Source organism: Ictalurus punctatus, chromosome 10, assembly GCF_001660625.3.
Source record: "Ictalurus punctatus breed USDA103 chromosome 10, Coco_2.0, whole genome shotgun sequence".
NCBI classification, from domain to species: Eukaryota; Metazoa; Chordata; class Actinopteri; order Siluriformes; family Ictaluridae; genus Ictalurus; species Ictalurus punctatus.
Window position 1 is genome coordinate 29582501 of NC_030425.2, and position 26001 is coordinate 29608501.

The following is a 26001-nucleotide window of genomic DNA, read 5'->3' on the forward strand; positions in this document are numbered from 1 at the left end:
TTACTCTGTCATTGCAATAATTCTATAGCACACGTCACTTTTACTCTTCCATTGCAATAATTCTATAGCACACGTCACTTTTACTCTGTCATTGCAATAATTCTATAGCACACGTCACTTTTACTCTGTCATTGTAATAATTCTATAGCACACGTCACTTTTACTCTGTCATTGTAATAATTCTATAGCACACGTCACTTTTACTCTGTCATTGCAATAATTCTATAGCACACGTCACTTTTACTCTGTCATTGTAATAATTCTATAGCACACGTCACTTTTACTCTGTCACTGCGATAATTCTATAGCACACGTCACTTTTACTCTGTCACTGCAATAATTCTATAGCACACGTCACTTTTACTCTGTCATTGCAATAATTCTATAACACACGTCACTTTTACTCTGTCATTGCAATAATTCTATAGCACACGTCACTTTTACTCTGTCATTGCAATAATTCTATAGCACACGTCACTTTTACTCTGTCATTGTAATAATTCTATAGCACACATCACTTTTATTCTGTCATTGTAATAATTCTATAGCACACGTCACTTTTACTCTGTCATTGCAATAATTCTATAGCACACGTCACTTTTACTCTGTCATTGTAATAATTCTATAGCACACATCACTTTTATTCTGTCATTGTAATAATTCTATAGCACACGTCACTTTTACTCTGTCATTGCAATAATTCTATAACACACGTCACTTTTACTCTGTCATTGCAATAATTCTATAGCACGTCACTTTTACTCTGTCATTGTGATAATTCTATAGCACACGTCACTTTTACTCTGTCATTGCAATAATTCTATAACACACGTCACTTTTATTCTGCCACTGTAAAAATTCTATAGAACGTCACTTTTACTCTGTCATTACAATAATTCTATAGCACACGTCACTTTTACTCTGTCACTGAGATAATTCTATAGCACAAGTCACTTTTACTCTGTCATTACAATAATTCTATAGCACACATCACTTTTACTCTGTCATTGAAATAAATCTATAACACACGTCACTTTTACTCTGTCACTGCAATAATTCTGTAGCACACGTCACTTTTACTCTGTCATTGCAATAATTCTATAACACACGTCACTTTTACTCTGTCATTGAAATAATTCTATAGCACACGTCACTTTTACTCTGTCACTGCGATAATTCTATAGCACGTCACTTTTACTCTGTCATTGTAATAATTCTATAGCACATGTCACTTTTACTCTGTCATTACAATAATTCTATAACACACGTCACTTTTACTCTGTCATTGTAATAATTCTATAGCACGTCACTTTTACTCTTCCACTGCAATAATTCTATAGCACACGTCACTTTTACTCTGTCATTGCAATAATTCTATAGCACACGTCACTTTTACTCTTCCATTGCAATAATTCTATAGCACACGTCACTTTTACTCTGTCATTGCAATAATTCTATAGCACACGTCACTTTTACTCTGTCATTGTAATAATTCTATAGCACACGTCACTTTTACTCTGTCATTGTAATAATTCTATAGCACACGTCACTTTTACTCTGTCATTGCAATAATTCTATAGCACACGTCACTTTTACTCTGTCATTGTAATAATTCTATAGCACACGTCACTTTTACTCTGTCACTGCGATAATTCTATAGCACACGTCACTTTTACTCTGTCACTGCAATAATTCTATAGCACACGTCACTTTTACTCTGTCATTGCAATAATTCTATAACACACGTCACTTTTACTCTGTCATTGCAATAATTCTATAGCACACGTCACTTTTACTCTGTCATTGCAATAATTCTATAGCACACGTCACTTTTACTCTGTCATTGTAATAATTCTATAGCACACATCACTTTTATTCTGTCATTGTAATAATTCTATAGCACACGTCACTTTTACTCTGTCATTGTAATAATTCTATAGCACGCGTCACTTTTACTCTGTCATTGCAATAATTCTATAACACACGTCACTTTTACTCTGTCATTGCAATAATTCTATAGCACGTCACTTTTACTCTGTCATTGTGATAATTCTATAGCACACGTCACTTTTACTCTGTCATTGCAATAATTCTATAACACACGTCACTTTTATTCTGCCACTGTAAAAATTCTATAGAACGTCACTTTTACTCTGTCATTACAATAATTCTATAGCACACGTCACTTTTACTCTGTCACTGAGATAATTCTATAGCACAAGTCACTTTTACTCTGTCATTACAATAATTCTATAGCACACGTCACTTTTACTCTGTCATTACAATAATTCTATAGCACACGTCACTTTTACTCTGTCACTGAGATAATTCTATAGCACGTCACTTTTATGTCACTGTCTCATTTAATATCACAGCAGCATCTTATCTTTAATCTCCAAATATGTGTAAGTTCATTTCATTAAGTGTTCGTGGTGTCAACATTTATATCTGAGCCTCGTCACAAGCATTTCAATGCCCAGTGTATCCAGTGTAACTGCACAAATGACAAACCGACGTCTCTTGAATCACTGACTAAAACAAAATGGCCGCCCAGTGTGTTGTGCGTCATGGCGGTGACCCACCACTGGGTGTCGCTGTGATTTTTCTTCTCTACAGTGTTTCCCCCCGGCCCCCGCCCTCCCTCCCTCGCTTAGCGGACTGGTTAGTATTAATGTAGTGATGACGCGACACTGAGGAAGTTTAGCGGTGATGAAAGAGCACCTGCGGGCACCTGAAAAGACGTCTGCTCGAACTTCTAGCCGTAGGAAATAAACAAAGTAAGTGTCCGACAGTCTGTTTTCTTTGTTTTGGTGAGGGGGAGGGGTGATGTTTTATTGGATGTTTGACGTCATTGGCTCAGAGCTAACGAGCTAATCCGTTAAACTGATAAATGTATAGCTCGGCTACGGCTGGATTAACACTAGCGTACTAAGTAGTACACATAAACACGAGCAGCGCGCGGACGGGATATTTTCCTCCACGTACTGTTTAGTAGAGAAGGACGGAAGTGTGCTAGTGTACATCTACCATATGTTCTGTTTGTGAGGCAGTAGCAGCACTCAGGAGTTAAAGCGGTGTGTTAAACTGCTGTTAGCTGATGGAGAAGTCGATAATGAAACCGTGAAAGAAATTAAAAACAAGTCATAATAATAATAATAATAAGAAGAAGAAGAAGAACTAAGGTTTATATTAATAAGGTTTGTATGTAGACGTGTAGCCGGTAACAGAAGCAGCTGTTACTGTTAATCATTAACCTTCATTATGAAACACTGGGTCAGTAACTAATGTTAATATTTATTTACTTTTTTTTTCCCCAGATGTCATGGATTAAAGTTCTCACCGCTTGCCTTGTGCTCTCCAGCCTGCTGTTCAGCGCCCAGTCAGTGCCTATTAGTGTAGATAAAACTAAGGTCAGCGTGCCAGAAGAAAAGGTACAGGAACCGCCTCCAAGTGTGGTGAGTGTGGGGTTTCTGAAGCAAAAGGAATAAATAAGTACACGTTAAGTATCTTTGTCCAATACCAGTCACGGAACCAGAATTTGGACCCTGCGCTGGCTGATTTCCTGTCGTCCGGGCCTGGGAACAAGTCACGCCGACACCATCGTTCAGTCAAAGCTTCTTAGTTTAACGATACAGATCAACGATACGATATATATCTAATATACACACATGGAAATACTGAAAAGAACGATAAATGTCCATTGGAACAGGTCACAGAACATCTGTTACGTAGGTTCGAGTGATATAAAAACTGTAAGACTGGGTGAGGTTAGTAGGAATTCTAAAAATAGCACATTGCACGAATACAAAACTACAGACCTTCAGAATTGAGATGCGGAGATCAAGCCTGATGCTTCTCAGTAAATCGGAACATTCTCACGTTCGGTCTGTTTCTGGTGCCGTATTATCGTTATGACCTCACGCCGTGACCTCGTTATCGCAGCTACAGCGGTGTTTACCTGGAGAACGTGATCTCATTTCAGCGATTTTTTTTTTTTTTGAGATATCGCATAAAAGAAACAGCATATGAGAAAATAATCTCCAAAATGTGCATTAAAAAAAAAGTATTCGCTCGTTCAAGGACAGATTTATTATTATAATTTTTTTTTGTGTGTTAATCGATAAGAAGACGTGTGCGTAAACTACGATGGAAGCGCACTTACCGAGTAAATACCTCGATGCGCATCAACAAATCGTGTGATTGGATAATTGCTCAGAAGACTAAAAACGGCGGAGAGCGAGATGCGCCAGTTTCCACAAGGTTCCCCAGAAGTGTTCTCTTGAAGACGTGCGATGGAAACGGTGCTTTATTCGCAAATGTTCTATACGAACGCGCGTAAGTTAATGTACAGAAACATGGCTGCTGTGTCCGCTAACACCGTGTCTCAAATCGCTTCTTAAAGTTACTTTTAAAACACTTCTTTAAGTACCGTTGTTCTGGATTTTCTCGATTTAGTAAATTTTCCAGAAGGTACGGTGAAGGTTTTTGAATTGAGACACGGATCATGACAGCAGTCACGATGACAGCAGGAACTTTTTACAGAAAAGCTTTAAAGAAACTGCATGGAATCTCTAAACTTTACAGTTCGCTTCTGAAACCAGATGGACAGATCACCAGCTAGCACACCGAAGTGGAAATATATTTAAACAAATACGTGGATCCCTTTTCGGCAGGGTACTAAGAGAATCGAGCAAGGACGAGGGGGCGGGGCTAGAAACAGTGCGGGTTGTTGATTGGTTGAAAACAGTTTTCTCTCCTTCAGAAGCACCACTTTTGCGCTCGACTCAGATGGAGGAAAGTACCGGCGGTGTTCCAGGTCTCAGTGTTCATGTTAAAACAACGATTTTCACGATCATTTTATAGGAAATGATTATCATATGATGTCATTCCAGTGTGACTTCTTTATCTAAAATTGTACGTAAATAATATTTGAGCTCGAGACAATTTGAGCTGCAGTATTGACACGGAGCTGGTGTTAGCACAGAGTAAATAGAAAGTGTTTACTCGGCTATGAATGTGTCTTTAATGCTGTTAAAGAAATAATTCCCAAATAAAACGCTGGTGATGTTCAAACCTAAATTCTCCTCTCTCTCTCTCTCCTTTTTTTAAAAATTTTTTTTTTACTCTTTCCTTTTTAAGGACACTGGACTGCATTATGACCGCTATCTCAGGGAAGTTATTGATTTCCTCGAAAAAGACCAGCATTTTAGAGAAAAGCTGCACAACACGGACATGGAGGATATAAAGGTACAGTTATTTGATCCAGTTGTTCTGTAATAATCATAAATTACATGTTATGAGTTCTAATATACATTCTGATCAATTTCACTCTCCCAGCAAGGAAAACTGGCTAAAGAGCTGGACTTTGTGAGCCACCACGTCAGGACTAAACTCGACGAGTTAAAAAGACAAGAAGTGAGTCGCCTGAGGACGCTGATCCGAGCCAAGCAGGACATCGAAGGAGGGAACGGTACACAAACTGACCGTTATCATACAGTTGATATTAAAATGTGGGGTTGTTCTTTCTTTCTTCCTTTGTACAGTGTGATCAAATACCTGGATAAAAAGAATTGTGTTACAAGCACGAAGGAACTCTTAGGAACTCGGGACGGTCTTCCCAACCCCTGAGTTCAGCAAGCGACATCAAAACTAAATGTCCACGCTCAGCATCAGCAGCATATATATATTACACAGTTGCAATCAGAATGATTCAACCCCCAGTGCAAATCAGGCTTATTGTCAAAATGTACAGACTTTCAGCTGTTTGTGATGAACAGATCAAACAAAAGCAATTGAAATAGTTCAATGAACGCTTCAACCGGTTTCCCCAAATTCAACCGAAAAGGCGACTTATAATGACTTCTCCAGTTTCAAAATGATTCACCCCCTTGAATAGAATCCCTCACAACAGCACAAATATGCAAAACAGATGTCTGAAGCACACCTGATACAAGTAATCAAGAGCTTCATTAGCTGCAGCAGGCGTGCTTGAGCTGGAACACATGAAACACCTGAACTGACTCGGGGTAGAAGATATATGAAATACCCGGACGGGGCAGAAAAAGGAAGCTATCGACGGCTGCAAGCAGATTTATGAGAAGGCAGGTTGTGAAAAACCCTCGAGTGACTGTAAAAGACCTGCAGCGAGACCTGGTGTAACAGGCGCTGAGGTTTCAGTGAGCACAGTAAGGAGCGTACTAAACGCAGAAGGTTCCCTTGCCAGAACTCCAAGAGGTTCGCCACTACTGACCCAAAAGCACAAGAAAAGTCTCAGAATCATATAAATAATCCACAGAAGTTTTGGGATTGTGTTCTGTGGAGCGATGAAACAAAACTGGAACTTTTCAGCACGACGGATCGGCGGTACGTCTGGAGGAAGAAGAATGAAGAAAGAACACTCTGTCCACAGTCGAGCATGGTGGAGGCTCGGTGATGCTCTGCGGCTGCTTTACATCCTCTGGCACTGGAAATGTGCAGCGTGTGGAAGATGAGATGGATTCATTGAAGTATCAGGAAATCCCAGGAGAAAACATCATGCCGTCTGTGAGGAAGCTGAAGCTTGAGTGTCACTGGACCTTCCAACAGGACAATGATCCCAAGCGTACCTCAAATTCCAAAGAAGGCTTGGTTGCAGAAGTCGTCCTGGAAGATTCTACAGGGCCATCACAGTCACCTGACTTGCTCCCCATAGAAGATCTCTGGTGGGATCTGAAGAAGACGGTCGCAGCACGCAAACCCAAGAATATTACTGACCTGGAGGCCACTGCTCATGAGGAACGGGAGAAGAATCCTCAGGAACGCTGCAGAAGCTCTGCATCTCATTTTCAGCAGGTCATAACAGCAAAAGGAGCTCTACTGAGTACTAATGATGATTGCCATGAAGGGGTTGAATCATTTTGAAACTGGAGGAATCATTACAAGTTGCATTTTCAGTTGAATTTGGGGAAAACACTTTAAGAATTCGTCGTGTCGAACTATTTCAATTGCTTTTGTTTGATTTGTTCGTTGAAAACAGTCTGTGGGCATTTTCTCACTTGGTAGCGCGAACGCACAGAGGTCAGAAATTACATCGATCGATTGATTTGAATATTTTTATCCTGTGTGTTGTGCAGGTGTAGTCGTGGACCATCAGGCTTTACTGAAGCAGTTTGAGTATCTGAACCACATGAACCCACACACGTTTGAGGTGGACGATCTGGACAGACTCATCAAATCCGTAAGTTCATCTTTTGTGCTGCTTTAACTCCAGTCTCCTGATGTAAGTTTGTGCTTGAACACTTGCAGTCAGTGTTCCAGTTCATCCCAGAGGTGTTCAGTAGGGTCGAGGTCAGGGTTCTGTGCAGGACAGCAGAGTTCTTCCAACCGTAACGCACCAGGTCTTCATGGAGCTCGCTTTGTGCACATTGTGAAGGGAAATTGTAATGCTGCAGCATACCGAGACGTAAACTGGGAATAGTTTATGGAAGAACCTTTTTATATGGGTGGGAAGGTCAGGGGTGCACATACTTTTGGTCACGTAGCGTATTTTTGTCCAGGCCACGAAGGATTTGGAGAATTACGACAAAGAACGTCACGAGGAGTTCAAGAGGTACGAAATGATGAAGGAGCACGAGCGTCGCGAGCACCTGAAGACCCTGGACGAGGAGGGCAGGAAGAAAGAAGAGGAGCATTACGAAGAGATGAAGAAGAAGCACGCCGATCACCCGAAAATCAATCATCCTGTACGTTCCAGCACGGCTTCACCGTTCCTTTAAGCCAGCTCTAAGCTCCGTGTTTGAGATTTCCTCTTAGCGTGGCGCGTGTTTTGGTTTTTCAGGGCAGTCAGAATCAGCTGAAGGAGGTGTGGGAGGAGGCGGACGGTCTCGACCCCGACGATTTCGACCCCAAAACGTTCTTCAACCTGCACGGTAACCTTTTTCGTTTTCGCCGAAACTTCTCAAAGGATGAAAGGATGACCTTTCGTTTTAATTTGTGATTTTTTTTTTTTTTTAAAATCTCGATCTGTGCTTCTCGCGTATTCCAGATACAAACGGAGACGGCTTCTTCGACGAGCAGGAACTGGAGGCGTTGTTTACTAAAGAGGTACGCATCTGTATATAAAAAAAAAAAAAACATTTATAAAACAATTTGTAATCAAATCTAATCTGGAAAGAAACAAACCCTCGCTTGCAGCTGGAGAAGATCTACGATCCTGCCAACGAGGAGGACGACATGGTGGAGATGGAGGAGGAGCGGTTACGCATGAGGGAGCACGTCATGAACGAGGTGAATTTCTACATCTTTCAGTGTTCACGAATATGCGAATTAGGACACGCCTATCATCATCCTAGAATCTTCACCGTAATTGGTCCGGAGCTGTGATAACTCCGCCCACAAATCAGTGGACACTTTACAGTCATTTCTTCTTCTGAAACAGGTCGACATGGACAAGGACCGTCTGGTATCGTTAGGCGAGTTCTTGATCGCTACGAAGAAGAAGGAATTCCTGGAGCCGGACAGCTGGGAGGTGAGGGAGATGTTGCTGCGCTGTCGGGTCGTTAGGATCCCGCTATTCTCGAGTAGTAACGAAGCTTAATTCCTCTGTGGTGCGTGATTGATTGATTTATTTTATTACAGACTCTTGAGCAGAACCAGGCGTACACCGAGGAGGAGATGCGCGAGTTTGAGGAACATCTCACCAGGCAGGAGCAGGATCTGAACCAGAAAACGGCCGAACTGCAGAAGCAGCGAGACGAGCTGGAGAGACAGCAGGAGCAGCTCAACGCACAGAAGATAGAACTCCAACAAGTAGGATCAAAAATCAGAACTCCGTGTAGAGCGTCTCACCGTTTCATTCGTCTCGTAGTGTGGATTGAACTCCGACGCGTCTCGGCGTAGCTACTAATCCAATTACGTTAATATGCAAATGAGCTCATTCAGGTTTTTAGCAGTTTTATAAATAACATGGCTGCCATCGGGAGGAGTTTTGGACAGACGGATGCATTTACATGTTTATCATTTTAAATGTTTTAAATCAGTCCTGGGTGGAAACCATCTAATTAAAGATATACAGGTGGAGCTAGAAAAAAAAAATTAATATTGTGGGAAAGTTCTTTTTTTTTTTTCCTGTAATTTCATTCAAAAAGTGGAACTTTTCTAGATTCGTTACGCATAAAATGAAATATTTTGAGGCTTTTTTTGTTTTTGTTTTTGTTTGTTTGTTTGTTTGTTTTAATCGCGATGATGACGGATTACAGCTCACGGGAATCAAAACTCCAGCATCTCAAATTATTCGAATAAAGAATTTATAATACAGAAATGTGGACCCTGTGAACAGGGTGTTAATTTATGCGCTGATACTCGGTCGGGGTTTTAATCCTTGTGCAGGAATGACCGCATCGGTGCGGCGCGGCGTGGAGGCGATCAGCCTGAGGCACTGCTGAGGTGTTCTGGAGGTCCAGGTTGCTTTGATAGCGGTCTTCAGCTTGTCTGTATCGTCGGGATGGCGTCTCTCGTAGATTCTCTATGGGGTTCGGGTCAGGCGAGTCGGCTGGACGATCGAGCACAGTAACACCACGGTCACAAACCAGTTACTAGAAGTTTTGGCACTGTGGCAGGTGCAGAGTCCTGCTGGAAAAGGAGATCAGCATCTCCATAAAGCTCGTCAGCAGATGGAAGCATGAAGTGATCTAAAATCTCCTGGTAGATGCTGCAGTGACTCTCGACTTGAGAAAACACACTGGACCGACACCAGCAGATGACACGGCAACCCAAATCATCACTGACTGTGGGAACTTCACACTGGACTTCAAGCAGCTCGGATTCTGCTCCTCTCCACTCTTCCTCCAGACTCCGGAACCTTGATTTCCAAATGAAACGCAACGTTTATTTTCATCTTCCCCGTGATTGTGTGTGTACTGAACCAGACTGAGAGATTAAAGCCTCAGGAAACCTTCGCAGGTGTTTTAAGTTAATTCGCTGATTAGACTCTTCTCAGGTCGACATTTCTGCATTAATCCTTTATTCTAATATTCTGAGATACTGGATTTTTGATTTCCGTGAGCCGTAATACTCGAGATTCAGACAACAAAAGGCTTGAAATATTTCACTTCATGTGTAAAGAATCTAGAATATATGGAAGTTCCACATAAATGATTTATATGAAAGCATTATTATTATTATTGAGCTGGGTTTTTTTTTTCCTTCACAGGCAGTAGAGCACATGGAGCGTCTAAAAAACCAGAAGGTCGAGGCTCCACCTGAAGTTCACGGTATGATTTTAAAACATCTTTTATATTGATATAGATGGATATATTGGGGGGGGGGGGAGATCCCACCCAATCCAACAGGGAGGGGGAAACATCATCCAAATATTTTAATAAATCGGTTGGGTTCTTCAGGCAGGTGAGAACATGCTGCTCATACTCTGGTCCGAGACGCCGCCTCGGTCCTCTTCCAAGTCGGCTCCCGAGAGAAAATGATTCGACTCTGAATCAAATCGACTTGATGGCAGGAAGTGAATCAAACCTGTTTTTGACTGCAATATTATTTTTTTTTCTTCAAGTTACTAAACTGAGCTGCAGAAATGTCATGTCTTGTAGAGATTTGAGAAAATAAATGCTGGATGTGACAATGTTTAGATAATGATATTTAAATAAATTATTCACAATCTAAAGAATCAATTTCAATTCAATGATTCAGACTCTGGCCACAGACTAATGTGTCTGAAATCTTCCTAGTTTTCATTTCTCCTTCGGTGGTGCATCAGATTACCTGCTCTACTCGAGCATTATTTTTGTAGGAGCACATGATTAGTAAATCAACTATCACATAATAATAATAATAATTGCAAACACAATTTGAGTGACCCTGAAGGTGGAAAGTAGAGGAAAATAAAAACTGCTCCAGTTTCATGCGCGAGTCATGATTTACTAATTCTTATTACAGTTGAAGGTAACGAAGTCCCAGAATCCCCTAAAGACCATCAGCAGCCTCTAGCCGAACACCAGCCACTTCCTCCAGGACACCAGGAAGCTCCTGCAGCTCAGCAGGATTTGAGCCACAGTCAGTCTCTGTCTCAGGATTCCCACCCCAACATCATCCAGAACGTCCCACAACTACCGTAGATGAGAGACGGGTATCGGAGCTGGACTGTGCAGAACACACACACACACACCACTTCTCCAGGGTCTGGCGGTGAAGCGTAAGCACCACTCACCTCCATCTACGTCCTCGCGTTTCTGCTGCTCTCAACAGAAGTTTATTCAATCAAACATACGACTCTTTTTATTTTTTCCATTTTATTTGATAACGCTCCTCATGCTGGTTTGACTCGCCGTCAAGAGTTGTTTTGCACATTGTACAGGAAGAGATTGCAGTAACGGCACGACGTTCCATCTCAGTCAATTTTAATTGGGTTTGTTGTTTTTTTTAAAGTTCACAACTAGGCCAATTTAATACAAACAAGCGCCAGATATTTCAATACATTCAAAACATTTTAAGATTTCCCTCTGCTTGGGTGAAGGATTGTAAAAACAAGCCTTTGTTTTGAATTAATTCCCAGCCTTAATGACCCAAAGGGTAATATTCTGTATTACAAACTTAAATTCCAGTTCTTGTTTACTCCGTCGCTGTATTAACGTGCCCGTTTTACCAGGTGCGTCATTTTCTGCACAGAATAATAATAAAAGAAATGAATGTGTCCTCATTATATATAATTTTGTGTGCTGTTCTTATTAAAGTGGCCGAATGCACCCAGGAAGCTGGTTATACTGGTCATCATTGAGTAAAACACCAGCACTGTTAGTTAATCATGTGCTTATTTATTTTTCTCCAAAAAGATCCACCACAGTCACCACAGCTCTACTGAAAGACGTTTAATTCTACGAAGCACTCATCAGGTGGTCGTTAGTACGGTGCAGATTAAAGAAACACACATATTACATTACAGTACAGATCATACTTCACATTCTTTTTTTGGCTACGTTTGTGTATTATAGACGAACCGTCATCAAACCTGGTCCAATTTTAAACTCCGAAACAAATAAAAAGGCACAGACGTTCCTCCTTTACAGAATTAAGGCTATCGACAGCGTGCGATTGCATGACAAAGCTTTATAACATACAGCTTGAAGTTAGTTAGGAGTGGTATGGCTTGGGGTGTGGGTGTGTGTGTGTGTACCCAAACACCTTGCTACACGGACTGATGGAGATGGAGAGTAGTCTGGTGAGCGGGTTGCCGAGGACGAGGAAGGTGTTTAGGATCAGCTAGTCTGGACAGCAGCCATGGCGCTCATCCCTCGGCCGGGTTTGTACAGTCCGCCCCGTCCTGCAACACACACAAAAAGAATTCCTACGTGATCACGTGGTCCGAGTTCCCGTGGTCTTTCAAATCAAAAATCATGCATGTTGAGAATCTTTAAATGAATGGCATGCACAAGTTACATTTAAGTTTGAAAACAGGACTCACCTGGTTAAAGCAACTAAACACACGGGGCATTTTAGCAAAACGGATGAAGGTTTAAAATCCGAGCTACGCGCGGTGGAAGAGAAATCCCCCCCCCCAAAAAAAAATTTAAACAAGCTAGAGCCTCACAGGGGTATTAAACTCGCTCTGGGGTTTTGAAAAAAAGGTTTAGTGACTAATACGTTTTTGATTCGTGTCTGGGATTATTTCAGTTCCTTTGTATTTTTAGCATGTTTTGTCAGAAGCAAAGTTTATCGCTTTATATATATATATTTTTTTTTAAATCTGTTAATTATGGTCCCCAAAACAATTATAATTTAGACCAGGGATTCTATCTTCCATCAGACCGTCTGTTCGACACCACTGTGGTCAGTTTCAGAGTATTTCCAGAAGCCGGATGGAAATAAAGAGTGGAATGTGGTGATGTTGGATTTTGGAAAAATAACCAAAACTTTACTTTTTAAACCCACAACCAAAATCAGAAAAAAAATAATAAATAAATAATAATAATAATAATAATAATAAGTAGGTCTGTTTTAACATCAGTGTCGGGCCCCCCGGAATACAGCACGACAATAAACAGCACAAAAAAGACAGGAAAGCAAAGCTGTGGAAGTCTCGGGACGGGACGCCTAAGCCAGACAAGTCGACTGCAGTCCTTTATAAAAAGAATTAATAATTTTTTAAAAAAATACATTTTTAAGCAAAAGCCAGCACAATCGATCATCCCATTTCAGGCAGGTGTAAAGATTCCAGAGCACCAAAAAAGCCAAGGAGAAAAAGAGAAAAAGAAAAAAAAAAAAAAAAAAAAAAAAAAAAAAAAAAGCAGCAGACAAAGCAGGTAATGCAACACGTCTTTATTGAAACATTCTCTCAAGGAGCAACATGAGCATACAAAGGCCAGGGCTGCGGGAAGTTCTTCTAAATGAAATGTGGAAGAGAGAGACTCAGGACGATGTTGGAGATTATTTCAAACAAAACCCACTGGTGAGAACCACGGGGATAGGGATGGGGGAGGAAAAAAAATTAAAATAAAAAATAAAAAAAAAATCACCCCTCATGGATTGGATTAACAGTGGTGGTTCATTTTTTTGCATTTTATTTTATACAAAAAATAAATTAATGAAAATCTTTAAAGTTTTACATGAATATCTATTTGCTTTTTTTTTTTTTTTTTTTTTTTTTTTTTTTTTTAAACACAACCTCGCTGAAAAATCACAACACTGACCGTTTCAGCTCTGCACGTGTCTCTGTAAAATATCAAGGGCTACTTGATAAGCCAAAATAGAAACATACCACTGATGTCAAAGAAAGGGAGGGGGAGAGAGGGGGGGGGGGTTTAAAAGGGGGAAACAAAAAAAAAAACAAAAAAAAAAAAAAAAAAGAGGGGAAAAGGTTAAACCCATTCTCAGTAAATGAATGTTCGAGGTGGCTAAAGACAACTACGTCTTCTCAAAGCGTTTTAGGATCGCATCGCTTGGGCATTACCTCGAGAGCTACCTCGAGCTCCCTGGGCAGCTCCTCTCTTGAAGCTCTGCTGATATCCTTCCTGTTGGGAGAAGAAGGAAGTGAGAGGGGAGGGGACCGAGAAAGTGAGGAAAGTCAAGCTGAGGAGTTTACACAGACTAATTACACAGCTAGAGAGTTTCCAGATTCCAGCAATAACTCAAATCAACTTGGTTATAAAATCTGATTCAAGCAAAACTCAAAATCTACAAGATCAGATTTCTTTAACGATGCTTGGATTAATGACATTTTCCAGAATTTTAAACCAAGCAGCTTTTAAGTAGTTACAATATACACATGGAAATCCACGGGTTAGACGGCGTGTGGGGCGCGTACCCGCTGGTAGGTGCTGCTCGAGTAGTCCCGTGGAGTGCTGAACTGGGTTTGTCCATAACCAGTGTTGGGAGTGTTGGGAAAAGGAGCGCGATAGCCGTCATATCCACCTAGAAAGCGCAACAGAACTTTTAATAAATAAAATCAGGTTTGTGATATTGAAATTGCACAAGTGCTTTCTGTGGCTAAATCAAGCTTTAAAAAAAAAAAAAAAGGTTGCGAAATGTCCGAGCACAGTCGCTGCACATTAAGACACGCCCACAAGAGTCCATAAAGGTTAAACTGCTGAAAATGATGAACCAGTAAAGCCACTGCAGTGCTTCAACACACCAACTCCTTTCATAAGGTGCCATTACTTTTGTTCTGATTGAACGGCTAGGGTCTATTTGCCTTCGCTCCTTGAAGGCGTTAATACGAAACGCCCGAGTATCTCAAAACGTTCGATAAGTGACTGAAATGAGAGTTTTAAACTCGACAGCGTGCTTCGAAATAAAAACTCGTCGACAATTATACGAATCGATACACGCAAAAACTCAGGACAGAACTATTTCCCCCCACAACAAACAGCGAGTGTGAGAACAGAACGGACCTCTGAAGCCGTTGGATGGTCCGCGGTATCCGTTCATGGCCCCTCTGGCGTTCCGGGGACCTCCACGTGGCATGGCTCGGCTGCCGTAGAAAGACTGAGGCTGGCGCCCGAACCCCGCGCCCTGACCCGACGGCTGCTGGCTCATCGACTGGTGGCCCCCAGAGGAAGGAATCCCTTGGTCTTGAGAGTGGAACGCTCCGACAACTGAAGAAAACGCGAACACGAAAAGAAGTGGGGGAAGAAAAAGAAGGGGGAAAAAAAAAAAAAGTTAACACGAAAGCAAAGACTCTGGACTTGTTCTACGTCCTGATCTTACCATTACACAAGATTATTTACCTTTACTGATCTCACACTAATTAAGCACTTGGTGGTGTGTGCGCGCGCGCGTGTGTGTGTATATGTGTATGCGTACCTGACTGGAGAGGTTCCTGCTGAAGCTCCTGCTGCTCCACCGAGTGTGTAGGCTGGCTGCTGAAGCTCTGGGTGTAAGTGCTCTGATACTGACTCGACATCTTCTGAGACTCCAGCTCATTCGAGGGAGGAACTGGGGCGTTCAGATTGAACACCTGAGGACCAGATAAGACAAAAGAGCATTGAGAAGATCAAACCAGAGCCTTGCTCGCACACGCACGACAGACATCTACATCAAACACCTCTGAGAAATAGTTTATAAATGATTTTTATACATTATAAATAAATAATTCTTCAGTTAAATGCGTTCGTAAATAAACGAATCAGTAAAACTGACCCTCTGAGAGATGGGACTATATTTATTTAATAAATAAGGAACAACGTGTGGTTGTGTACAAAAATTCAATAATTCACCTAATCAAACAGGAAAATCAAAGTGATTAGATCCAGCGTTTATTTTCATTGGACGCGATTCGACCGGATTACCGTGAGGCGTTCTTACCGCTTGCATGGACTGGAATGGTGCGGCGTTGACGTTGATGCCACTGTGCAGGGGTTTCGAGACGGACTGAAAGGCCTGGGGTTGAGACGACGGGGCGGGGGGCTGCTCCGACGACAGGGGCATGGACACCTGGAACACGGACAACGGAGAAATCAATACGTGGACCGAGGGCAAACATCTCATCTCCACGGCTGCACGTGACGCTTTGGACTAAATACCTGGAGAGGGTCGATGGGGTCGGGCTGAGGCCGAGGGTCTGTGCTGTGAGGAGGCTGGTAGAGCGGCGGCGTAGAGGCGTACGCTTCGGTGGGAGGGGTCACCATCGGAACCTAAACAGCAGGGAAAGCATTTTAAAGGCCAATCTGTAAGGAACACTTTCCTTCCCCCTTCCTCCTCCAGGACCCGTTTACTTACTTGTGTGGGTTCTGGATGTACAGGAACTGTACTGTGTTGAGGGAGTCGGGTTTCTGTGTGAGCTGCACGAAAATCAAACACACAGCACTCTCATTTAGTCTCAAACACACAAGCGTGCACGGACCACTGACAAACGGCAGAAACAAAATGGCTGCCACATTACAGAATGACATCTTTTCTGATGCTAGCAGAGAAGGAAAAAAATATAAATAAATAAATAGATAGATAGATAGATAGATAGATAGAGTGTGCGTTATCATGCCGAGCGTTTTATATAAACCTGAAAAACACGACTCCGTTGTACCAGCTGCGTTGTGGAGCAAGTTTCCATCTTTACCTGGAGCGCAGACCATCTGTGCAGACTTCATAGGCTGAGCGGATACGATGGCGGGATCCAGAGACTGTCCGTCAAACTCCAGCATGGAGTCCTGCCAAAAAACATAAAAGGGAGGGAGAAAAAGAGATGTAGAAAGCACATGGAGCAAAAATAAATTTGCCAGTTTATGACCACGTGCCGAGCTGCTGACCTGCATGAAGTTGTAGGTGCCCTGCATCTGTGCCATGAGGTCCTGCACGGCCTGCTTCCTGACCAGCGGGTCAGCCGAGGCGGGAGAGAGGACGGGGGCGAGCGAGTGGGCCTCCGAGCTCACCAGAGCCGGGCTCATCGAGGAAGGAGGCTGCTGAGGCTGAGGAGGCTGCTGCTGCTGGAGGGAGCTTACGATCTGTACAGACACACATAAGTCAGTTAAACACTGACCGAAACATGTGACTAACACTAAGGGAGTCTTCACACTCGGCCTGAACAGATCCTGTAGATATAACTGAGCTCCATCACTCCTCTGAAACGCAATACAGCTCTCCAGCTAGTGGGTCTTCCGGATGCGTTCCGTGTGTGTGTGTGTGTGTGTGTGTGTGTGTGTGTGTGTGTGGTTATACTAGTATACATGTAGGCCTACACTATAGATTTAAGGATCTTGAGCTCACTGATCAGATGTTTGTGTCGAAGCCTTTCGCTCACAATTCTGCACCCTTCTTTGCTCTGAATATATACGATAACACGTTCCATCCCCTCCGCTAACCTCCGCCACCCTTTCCCTGCCACGATGAAAGTTCAAAACAGGAAGTAACATAGGAACTGAAGTAAAAATTGGGATCTCTGGAACACTAGCGCTCACAGACGTACCGACAACTTAAGTGTGAAAACGAGCTAGTGTACAGACCGAGATCTCACCTCGGGGCTTACGGCCCATTCCCCTCCTTGCTCTTTTTCAGGACTGGTGTTATAAGTGGCTTCTGGAATGAACTTTCGGTTTACAAACTGCAACAAAAGGGAGAATGTTAGGCACCGAGAAGAAACAGAAAAAAAATTAATAAATCAAGTAACACACGCCGCTACCAACCTCTGTTGCTTCCACTTCAATGGGCTCCGTGAATTCTTGAGTGACCGAACCTTCTGTTAAACAAAAGCAGGACCGTAAGATACCAGCACCAGACCCATTCATCATTACAGCCATACGTACGTGACGATTCATACCTGGCTCCGCCGGCTGCTCCTCACACTCCGCTGACTCGGCAGGGGCGGGAGCAGGTTGCTGCTGCTGCGGCGGCGGCGGCTGCTGCTGCTGCTGCTGCTGCTGCTCCTCCTCCTCTTCCTCACACACACCGTTCTGGTGTGAAGTTTGCGTCTGGTCGAAGTAACCGCTGAGCAGTACCTTGTCCAAAGTCTCCTTAAGGGCCTTGTCTACAAAACAGAAACGGGTCATGAGCACTTATAATGAATGGGCACCCCAAAACATTTCTAAAAATGAATAAATAGAGTCATTAGGGTTACTTGAAGTATTTTCCTATTCAAATAAGCCTCCCAGTTCTGCTTCAACATCTCCAGCCACACACTTCCAACTCAGAATTTGGATCCATCAAAGATCTTCACACACACACACACACAGTGAAACTGGCATTTAAAACCAAATCTTTCCAGGAAAAAACGAGTCCACTTCAAGTGAAAATTCCATGACTGCTTTCCTAGATGGCCACAATACAACAGAATGAGCGACCTAACAAGTTTTCAGCACTTGCAACGGTATGTTATGGAACCACATTAGGCCATTTTTCCACTGCAGGAATGTTTCGCAACCAAACTTCAGCTTCCTTTCCACAACAAAAGAAAAGGGCCACACTTGCGTCCCTACAAACCCTTTCAGTTTCAGTTCTGATTAATTCCAACCTGCCGACAGCAACGAGGAATAACGCGTCGTCTTGATTTACAGCCAAAGCAGACACTCGTAAAAACATTGGGCTTTGTTGTAGCTAGAGACGGACAGTTTTTAATATCGACACTGAATGAAAACATAGTAAAATATTGCTGAACTTGACCGACTGTTCCATGAAAACTTACTGCACTTTTTAAAAATGAAATAAACATTAATAATAATTTTTAAAAAAAACACTTCAAATAGCACGACAAAATGCGCAAGTGATGGTTTTTATTTCGCCTCTAGAGGCCGCTCTCATACTGTATAATGACAGCGGACGCAACCGGGAAAACCTACCAGCGAGGACTGCTGGAACTAGCGGTTATCTGCAACAATCAGTTATTGGTGCTGATTAATCAGCAAAACCGATCAACCTCTACATGTAGCCCCATTAGGTTACGGAGGAGTCGGGTGTGCGACGTCACTGTGGGTACCCTAAAACACCCCGGGAGTGACGTGACTTCACGACAGAGAAAAAAAAAATCATGTCTATGAATAAAAACCCAGGTGAAAAACAGTGGAGGTCACAGATGAACTGCTGAGGGAAAACTGCACGATCCAGTTTGTCCAAAACGTGAGAATGTTTTATATTAAGCGCTTCAAACAAACTGGTAATTGCATTAATGTGACTCCTCGTGTCAGACGCTGCGACAGATGTGTGCGCTGTTTAATGTGTTCCAGACGTGTTTTCTCCAGCGCAGAAGTGACTTGTTTACCTTTATATCCTTACCTGTAAATGTTAGAAATCCACGCTGTAGTGGGGTAATAACACGTCACTGCATATAAATGTAAGAAGTGCCACAAATTTACAGAGTAAAGTAACATGGTACTGTGTTCAAATGAGTGAAAGCGTGCGTTATTACAGAACACTCAACCTCTTACCAGTTAACACTTAGTTTCTGATTTATTCTTTAGCTGCTTTTTTTTTTTTTTTTTTTTTTAAAAACATAGTGATTTAACTTCTAAAGTTTTTTCCAACAGCTCATTAGGGTTAAAGTGTGGCTCGCTGTGTAAATGACCCTACCCAACCTTCAAGCCCACAGGCTTTAAGAGTGAGCCTTGGGCACGACGCCCAGCTGTGCTGAGTCAGGCCAATGAGTCGAGAACAGCTGGATCTCACCAGAGCTGAGCAGCGCCCCATTTCTTTACAGTCTACATAATGAACATCGTGCATTTTCCTCCGTACTTAAAAGGGACAGTTTGAGGACTTACACGTGGTTCCTGCCACAGCTTTGTCTCTTCCTTCCAGCAACTCCCACAAATGCACGGACGCCTCCTCGAACTGATCAGTCAGCCTGGAAGAGTGAAAGGAGCAGATAGATCAACCAACCAACCCGAGTGTGTTAATTTACTTCGGCGATGCGGAACGACATCCAAACGCACGTTTTATCCAGGTTTTGCTTTGAATATTTCTGGGGCGCCAGACATTAAGTAAAAAAGGAAATAACATGAAAATACAGTAATATATTTAATGTCCAGATCAGGTTTGGATTTAATAACTAGTTTATAAATTAATGGTTTTGTATTAGTATTTAACTATAGGAAGACGGGGCGAATTCGGTAAATAATCAGAAGCATCAGCTACAGTTATTTATTTATTTTATTGGTGGAATTTTAGCACTGAACGCTGTAACGAAGAGGAAACGCATCGTGCCTGATGTTGGGGTCCCTCTCAGGGCCGACCAGCTTGTAGAAGTCGTCGAGTCCCGTAAGCTCGGCTTCGGTGAGCAGAGGCCCGTCGGTCCCCCGTTCCACCTGCCTCAGCTCCTGCCTCACGCTCTCCTCGCCGAGCTGGTCCAGAACGTACTGAACCTCCAGCACAGCCTTCAGGCGCCGCTGCTCAGCCTCATCGCGCTTCAGCTGCTCCCGCCGCGCCGTCTTCTTCACCGCCTTCTGGATCTGAACGGCGGGGAAAAAAAGGGAAGAGGAAAAGAAAAAAAAAAAAAAATGGTTAGGCACGGAGAGGCTTGTGTGGCAAAATACGATCGATGAAGACAGAAACTACACGGAACCTCGACGTTTAAAGACGAGAAGCTCTTCAGAAGCTCCCGGGCAAACTCCAAGTTGTGTGCCACCTCCTGAGCTTTGGACAAAGCGTCCTAAAATAAATACATAAAACCAGAAATCAATATGCAAGGCGTTAATACAGACATTATGCTGAGAGAAAAGTTATAAACATTGCTGTTTTTTTGGGGTGTTTTTAATAGGCGCCACACTCTGGCACGTTATTTAAATCAGTGCTGCGTTTCGAATAAAACTTATAACTTGGACCTTTCATTGCTATCTGTCCAACATTAGACCTGTTATTCGAGTCTGATCTCTCACACACACGAAGCCCAAACACATGCTAGCTCCAGGCCAAAATCCTTTCAACCCTGCAGTGCTGACCAGATCAGACCCATCAGGCAGGAAATGCTCAATGACATTTCCCAACAAAGCATCACGCACTATCGGCGAAACGTGGTAAAGCTGCCAATCCGATTATGGGCGTGGCCTGTGCAGAGGCTTTTAATCCTGACCAGAATGATCATCTCATTCTAAATAGGAGCAGGCAAGAAGGTAAAAACTAATAAATAAATAAATTATATTCCTCACACGGTCACTCCGAGTAGCGATGAAAGTAGGGAGTGCGTTATTTTTGTACAACATATCTTTGAACCTTGGTTTATATTAATCTGCTCTTTATCGTTTCTATAGTAACAGCTCATACGCAGAGATACGGACCACAATGTAAAAGTAACTTTTTTTTTTTTTTTTTAAATTTAATATGATGTTAAAGATGTTTAACAAAGTAAGACGCATCATCGCGGATGGCGAGAGACCCAGATGTGGATTATCCCGATTATACCAGGGTTATTGATGTTTGCGCTGATGTTTGAGGTCAAGTAAATAATGAACAAAGCTTAAACTAAAACACAAGGATACAAACCAGCTGATCCTGATTTAGCCGCTCTCCTTTGCTCTTCCGTGTCTTGTAGTCTTCCAGCTTGGACTTAAAAGAAAAAGAAAAAAAAAAGAGAGAAATAGATTAATTAGCGCTCGCATTGGTCACTAAACATCACAACTCATCACCGACCGTGTGGCATATTTAAAGTAAACTGTGACCTCATCTATGCTTTCTAATCGTTAAAATTACTCGTAAAGTGTTTGTTACAGACGACCTCTCTTACGGCATCTTTTACATTTTATATATAGAGGAAGGGGGCGGGGCTTCCAGTTAAATACCGGGTGCCGTTTTTGGTTGTTTTGTTTTCGTCTCATCACACCCCCCATCTCCTCACAGCCGCTCTCATTCTCTCCGTCCGTCAGGTTACAACGCCAACCGTTACGCTCCCGTTGTACGCGATACATCTAAAAGTATGTGCACCCATGACCATCACACCTATATGATTTTATCGAGCATCTCGTTCCAGATTCATTCCCCCTACGCTGGTAGGATGCTCTTAATTTCATTGTACCTGTGTATAGTGACAATAAAAGGCATTCATTCATATGGTGAGGATGTGTGTTCATTCAGCTCCATTAGCGCGTTAGTGAGGTCGAGGTCTGGCGCTGGTGTCCGGACGTCGAGGAACGCCCCAGATCATCGCAAAGGTGTTCAGTGGGGTTGAGGTCATGGCTGTGTGCAGGACACTACAGTTCTCCGACCTTCTTTCAGTCTCTGCACACTACGTCTTCATGGAGCTCGCACTCTTCGTGCGCTTTGCGTCTTTTGTAAAAAGACGTTCTGTACGATCGTGTGCATCTAACTTTACAGGAAGAGTGTGTGGAAGAACCTCATACGGGTGTGACGGTCAGGTGACCGCATACTTCCAGCGGTATAACGTATTTAACATCCGACAACCAGAAGGACGGATACCTTTCTCTTCTCCATGTTGCGGACCTTCTTCTCGATGATGTTCAGCACTTGCTTCAGGGCCTCGGTAGGAGCCGAGACAGGAGCAGAGCCCAGCTCTGGACTGGAGGACTGAACAGCATAGTCACCAGTGGTTGCAGATGGCATCTGCGGAGAGAGCGCGAGAGAGACACAAGACATTATGCCATATATGTATCTGTATAAATAAATGATACAGAAATAAAGTGGAGTAGATTTGAAACTAGATAATAGTCCTCCCTCTCACCATGGTTTGTTGTATTGTTAAAATATTTCATTTGAGCTATATCAACGCATCGAACAGTCTATTTATTTATTAATTTATTCCACACAGCTATGGAGGAATGCTGTTGGAAATGGGTCAATGAAATGGACGAAAATGCTAACGCTAAAGCTCAGACACACTGGCCGGATCCTGCAGGGTGTCGGCCGGCTGATCTCATTACACCGCGCTACCGCCCCGCTCCAGTTCCATCACAACATCAACTAATCCGTTTTAATTATTAAAACGTTTTTTCGGCGTCTTGGATCTGCCATGAACCCCCTCCCTCCTTCCTTCTTCCTCGTCCTCGCTCCATCCTTTCTTCTCGGGTCGGTTGCTAAAACCATTGCTAGCTAGCATTAGCTCGAACCATCAAAGCCTACACAATTAGCGTGAGCTGGTCTGATCATGCTAATCACCTCGGCGGATGTATCGAATCGAATACGCTTCGGATGGGAATAAAACTCGGACGGTAAAATATTACACGCTGAAACAGAACGAAGTTTCATTTCATCGTTCGCGGTTAAGCTAGCTCGTGCTAACACTGGACTACGCTAGCTATACTAAACTGTGTTATGTTGTGCTATGCTAAATGCTAAATGCTAAGCTAGACGGCATGAACTCGACGTCGGCTCGAGCGGACTCGGCAAATTTATCGTTTATTCATCCTCCAGCATTATTCTTACCTTTACTTTCAATATTGAAAGAGATGTCAAACCTCTCTGTGTGTTTGAACGTTTATTTTTTTCGAATGTTGCTTGTTTTTTTTTTTGTTTTTTTGTTTTTATGGACAGTAGCTAAGCTAAACACGTTCCAGACCGTCGGCCTGCCCGGCAACTACAAAAATCGCATCTACCCAAGTGAAGGATTTATATGGCTGAATAAGGACCCCATGTGGGCTGACCTGGCTGCGCCTGACTTTATTTAATTACAGAAATATGTTTTAAAAATAAATACTTCCCGACCAAGACGTGTTCATTTTGCTTGGTGTTTCTTTTTTTTCATTTATGATTTGATTTATTGGAATATACCAAGCAACAGCGAAGTTTAATATAATTGAACAGGTGTTGAATTGAGGAAACGAACAGGCATTGGATTGAACACTTCTATAGAGATAACGTTTCCATCAAGATCCGATTACAATATAACATGGGCAGAGAGGAGAAACACCTAGCGTTTATATTTATATTTATATACACAGTAAGCTGCTAATAATGAAACTCAGTGCTGCAGCATTGTTTCATTTACCAACCCACTTTCCCTATAAGCTCTTTCCATTTCTCTTTCAACCATCACTCTTTCCTTTTCACTGAACATGACATTATTCCCCTCTAACAGCTGCAGTGTTACAGACATAATCATTTACCATTTAACAAAACTACTGTAACCACAGGTAGAGGTAGCCAAGACCCGCCTGATACAGCTAGCAAGAGTGTTTGTTTAACTTTCTTTTTTCTTTCTGTCTTTCTCGCCTTGTCATTATAAGCAGCTTTCTTTCTTTCTTTCTTCCTTCAATTTATCTGTATTTGTAGTGTTTATTTATTTATTTTAATTCTCAAATTATCTTTAGAATTTTTTCTATTTTTCTCTTACCTTAGTCTTTCTTTCATTCTTTTTTACCTTTTCTTTCATTCTCTGATTAATTTTATTTTGAGTTTAAAAAGCACTAACAAAAATTAATATAATCTGAGAATAAAAATTAATTTCTAATTAGTGCTTTCTTCATTTCTTTCTGTGTCTGCTTCTCTCACCTTAGTCTTTCTTTCTTTCCTTTTTTCTTTCTTTCTTTCTGTAGATCTTTATTATTTGTGTTTTCTTTCTTTCGATAGTTCTTTCTCATATTACCTTTATATTAAATGTTTATTTATTTATTTATTATCAGATTATCCTTTTTTATTAGTGCTTAATTTATTTGGGAAAAGAATTTAATTTTTTATATATATACATATTTATATTTTTGCTGCTGCTTTTTTTTCTTAATTTCTTTCTTTCTTTGTTTATTTCAGCTTAGTCTTTTTTCTTTCTTTCTCTGATTATTTTTATTTTCAGTGTTTATTTATTTTTTATTCTCAGATTATATTTATCATTTTTATTAGTGCTTTTTAATTTATTATATGATTTTTTATTAGTGCTTTCGTATTTTTTTCTGTCTCTTTCACTCACCTTAGTCTTACTCTCTCTCTCTCTCTCTCTCTCTCTCTCTCTCTCTCTCTCTCTCGTCCTGACACATGTAGTCTCACTTTCCTCCAGCAGAGGGCAGTAGAGGACTGTCCCTCCTGCAGCAGTGTTAAACAGTGTTTTATTATTCACTGTGTTGAGGATAAAATCATAATATTTGTCTCATTTCGGTTTTCATGAGCTTTTATGTGATAATAAAATGTTAGTATCAGTTTCTAAACCCGTGTGTAAATCTAAAATATCATCTTTCAGAAGCCGCAGCAGTTTACGTTCCTCAGAACCACCAGAGGAACATCAGAGTGGATCAATTCTAGCTGTTTTATTGAAATGTTTATATTCATCACGGCTCTGTGGCTGTTATATAAAATCTCAGAAGGATGATTTGTATGAGATGTTGGTGTATCTGTTTCATGGTTCGGTGGGGCGGTTGGCCCCCAGACTCACTCAGTCCTGCATTTAAAGTTCCTCAGTGTCACCGCAGAACTCAGAAGAGCGAGAGCACGTCTGGGTGATGAGTCTGGAGCTTATTCACTCTGACATGGAGGAGAGATCGCTTCACTTTCTCAGCCACTAAACACGTTTGGAGAAAAGACAAGCAGCAGAGACGCTGCCAATCCCTCGCTCTGTACAGAGGAACATGTACGGCTCTTTAAAGGGATGGAAATGATCATTATTATCAGCAGACGGGTGAACAAATGAAAATGACATCTGCATTAGAGTTTATTTACAAAACAGATCTTCATGTTAATGTCATGTCAATTAATTTATCAATAAAGTACAGTTGCAATCAAAATTATTCATCTGCCCATCGCAAATCAGGTTTACTGTCACAATTTACACACTTTCAGCTGTTTGCAGTGATTTTCTGCCCCGAGCCAGTTCAGGTGTTTCATGTGTTCCAGCTCAACCACGCCTGCTGCAGCTAATGAAGCTCTTGATTAGTTTATATCAGGTGTGCTTGAGACAACACCTGTTCTGCATATTTGTGCGGGATTCTATTCAGGGGGGTAAATAATTATGAAGCTGGAGAAGTCATTATAAGTTGTAATTTCGGTTGAATTTGGGGAAACCGCTTTAAGCGTTCGTCGTGTCGAACTATTTCACTCGCCTTTGTTTGATTTGTTCATCGCAAACAGCTGAAAATCTGTACATTTTCACAATAAACCTGATTTGCGATAGGGGGGGGGGGGGGGGATAATTTTGATTGCAACCGTATAAACCAAATTCTTTCTTTC

The 26001-nt window shown here is 42.0% G+C and overlaps 2 protein-coding genes across 5 annotated transcripts; one reads left to right on the forward strand and one right to left on the reverse strand.

Moving 5' to 3' along the window:
- Nucleotides 1-2630: 2630 nt before the first annotated feature.
- nucb2a (nucleobindin 2a) lies at nt 2631-11696 on the forward strand. Of its 2 annotated transcripts, none has more exons than XM_017478905.3 (13): nt 2631-2777; nt 3318-3455; nt 5140-5247; nt 5338-5470; nt 7113-7216; nt 7536-7721; nt 7817-7907; nt 8024-8082; nt 8173-8265; nt 8417-8506; nt 8617-8787; nt 10190-10250; nt 10927-11696. In XM_017478905.3, exons 2-13 carry the CDS (start codon nt 3318-3320, stop codon nt 11103-11105), a joined length of 1413 nt encoding a protein of 470 aa, XP_017334394.1. In that variant the 5' UTR covers nt 2631-2777; the 3' UTR covers nt 11106-11696. The 2 variants fall into 2 exon arrangements, with proteins under 2 accessions (XP_017334394.1, XP_017334395.1); XM_017478906.3 differs by lacking the exon at nt 10927-11696 and adding an exon at nt 10380-10646.
- Nucleotides 11697-11779: 83 nt separating this feature from the next.
- caprin1a (cell cycle associated protein 1a) lies at nt 11780-23442 on the reverse strand. Of its 3 annotated transcripts, none has more exons than XM_017478895.3 (19): nt 23275-23442; nt 22312-22455; nt 21382-21444; nt 20465-20551; nt 20107-20351; nt 19665-19747; nt 17735-17941; nt 17601-17653; nt 17432-17518; nt 16728-16922; nt 16538-16628; nt 16201-16262; nt 16005-16115; nt 15787-15915; nt 15286-15439; nt 14874-15077; nt 14288-14394; nt 13934-13994; nt 11780-12307 (listed from the first exon to the last, which is right to left on the reverse strand). In XM_017478895.3, exons 2-19 carry the CDS (start codon nt 22453-22455, stop codon nt 12243-12245), a joined length of 2148 nt encoding a protein of 715 aa, XP_017334384.1. In that variant the 5' UTR covers nt 23275-23442; the 3' UTR covers nt 11780-12242. The 3 variants fall into 3 exon arrangements, with proteins under 3 accessions (XP_017334384.1, XP_047014261.1, XP_017334383.1); XM_047158305.2 differs by having other exon boundaries at nt 16505-16628; XM_017478894.3 differs by having other exon boundaries at nt 16481-16628.
- Between the last annotated feature and the right edge of the window lie 2559 nt (nt 23443-26001).

Excerpts from the sequence above, each read along its gene's own strand:
- caprin1a (XM_017478894.3), bottom strand. The coding sequence starts at position 22,455 with ATGCCATCTGCAACCACTGGTGACTATGCTGTTCAGTCCTCCAGTCCA. Across the intron at positions 20,552-21,381 it reads GGCTAAATCAGGATCAGCTG|GACGCTTTGTCCAAAGCTCA; the intron begins GTTTGTATCCTT and ends TATTTATTTTAG. Across the intron at positions 16,116-16,200 it reads TACATCCAGAACCCACACAA|GTTCCGATGGTGACCCCTCC; the intron begins GTAAGTAAACGG and ends CCTGCTGTTTAG.
- nucb2a (XM_017478905.3), top strand. The coding sequence starts at position 3,318 with ATGTCATGGATTAAAGTTCTCACCGCTTGCCTTGTGCTCTCCAGCCTG. Across the intron at positions 7,217-7,535 it reads TGGACAGACTCATCAAATCC|GCCACGAAGGATTTGGAGAA; the intron begins GTAAGTTCATCT and ends ATTTTTGTCCAG. Across the intron at positions 10,251-10,926 it reads GGCTCCACCTGAAGTTCACG|TTGAAGGTAACGAAGTCCCA; the intron begins GTATGATTTTAA and ends TTCTTATTACAG.